The sequence below is a fragment of the Phaethon lepturus genome, unplaced genomic scaffold (assembly GCF_000687285.1).
Source record: "Phaethon lepturus isolate BGI_N335 unplaced genomic scaffold, ASM68728v1 scaffold23305, whole genome shotgun sequence".
Classification (NCBI taxonomy): domain Eukaryota; kingdom Metazoa; phylum Chordata; class Aves; order Phaethontiformes; family Phaethontidae; genus Phaethon; species Phaethon lepturus.
In genome coordinates this window covers 2,858-3,102 of record NW_010541509.1, presented here as the reverse complement: position 1 = coordinate 3,102, position 245 = coordinate 2,858, and the positions used below count along the sequence as shown (strand labels likewise).

At 54.3% G+C, this 245-nt stretch overlaps 1 protein-coding gene across 1 annotated transcript in view; it reads right to left on the bottom strand.

Annotated features, from left to right (window-relative positions):
• The window catches only part of ANKRD11 (ankyrin repeat domain 11), a 12,398-nt gene that overhangs the window by 11,852 nt on the left and 301 nt on the right, over window positions 1–245 (bottom strand). The window contains 1 exon segment of the mRNA XM_010287761.1: window positions 3–106. Coding sequence (XP_010286063.1) covers window positions 3–106 — 104 coding nt within the window.

Sequence of the window (245 nt, the reverse complement as noted above, 5' to 3'; positions counted from 1 at the left end):
AGCGGGTAGCCTGCCCGGATCCCCGAAAGGCCCATTCCGAAGAGCAAGCCAGGCTTTCTGGTGGCGGGCTCCTTTTTAATCCTCTTCCGCTCTGGGCCCTGCTTTTCTGTGGTGCAAGGAGACACAGAAACGCGAGCCGTGAACGTCACCGTAGCTGAAAATCATGTTCGTTTCCGAGCAAAGTGCTAACAGCTCTCCAACTCTGTTTCCGTATCTCCCAAATTGAAAAGCCTACGGTGAAGGGT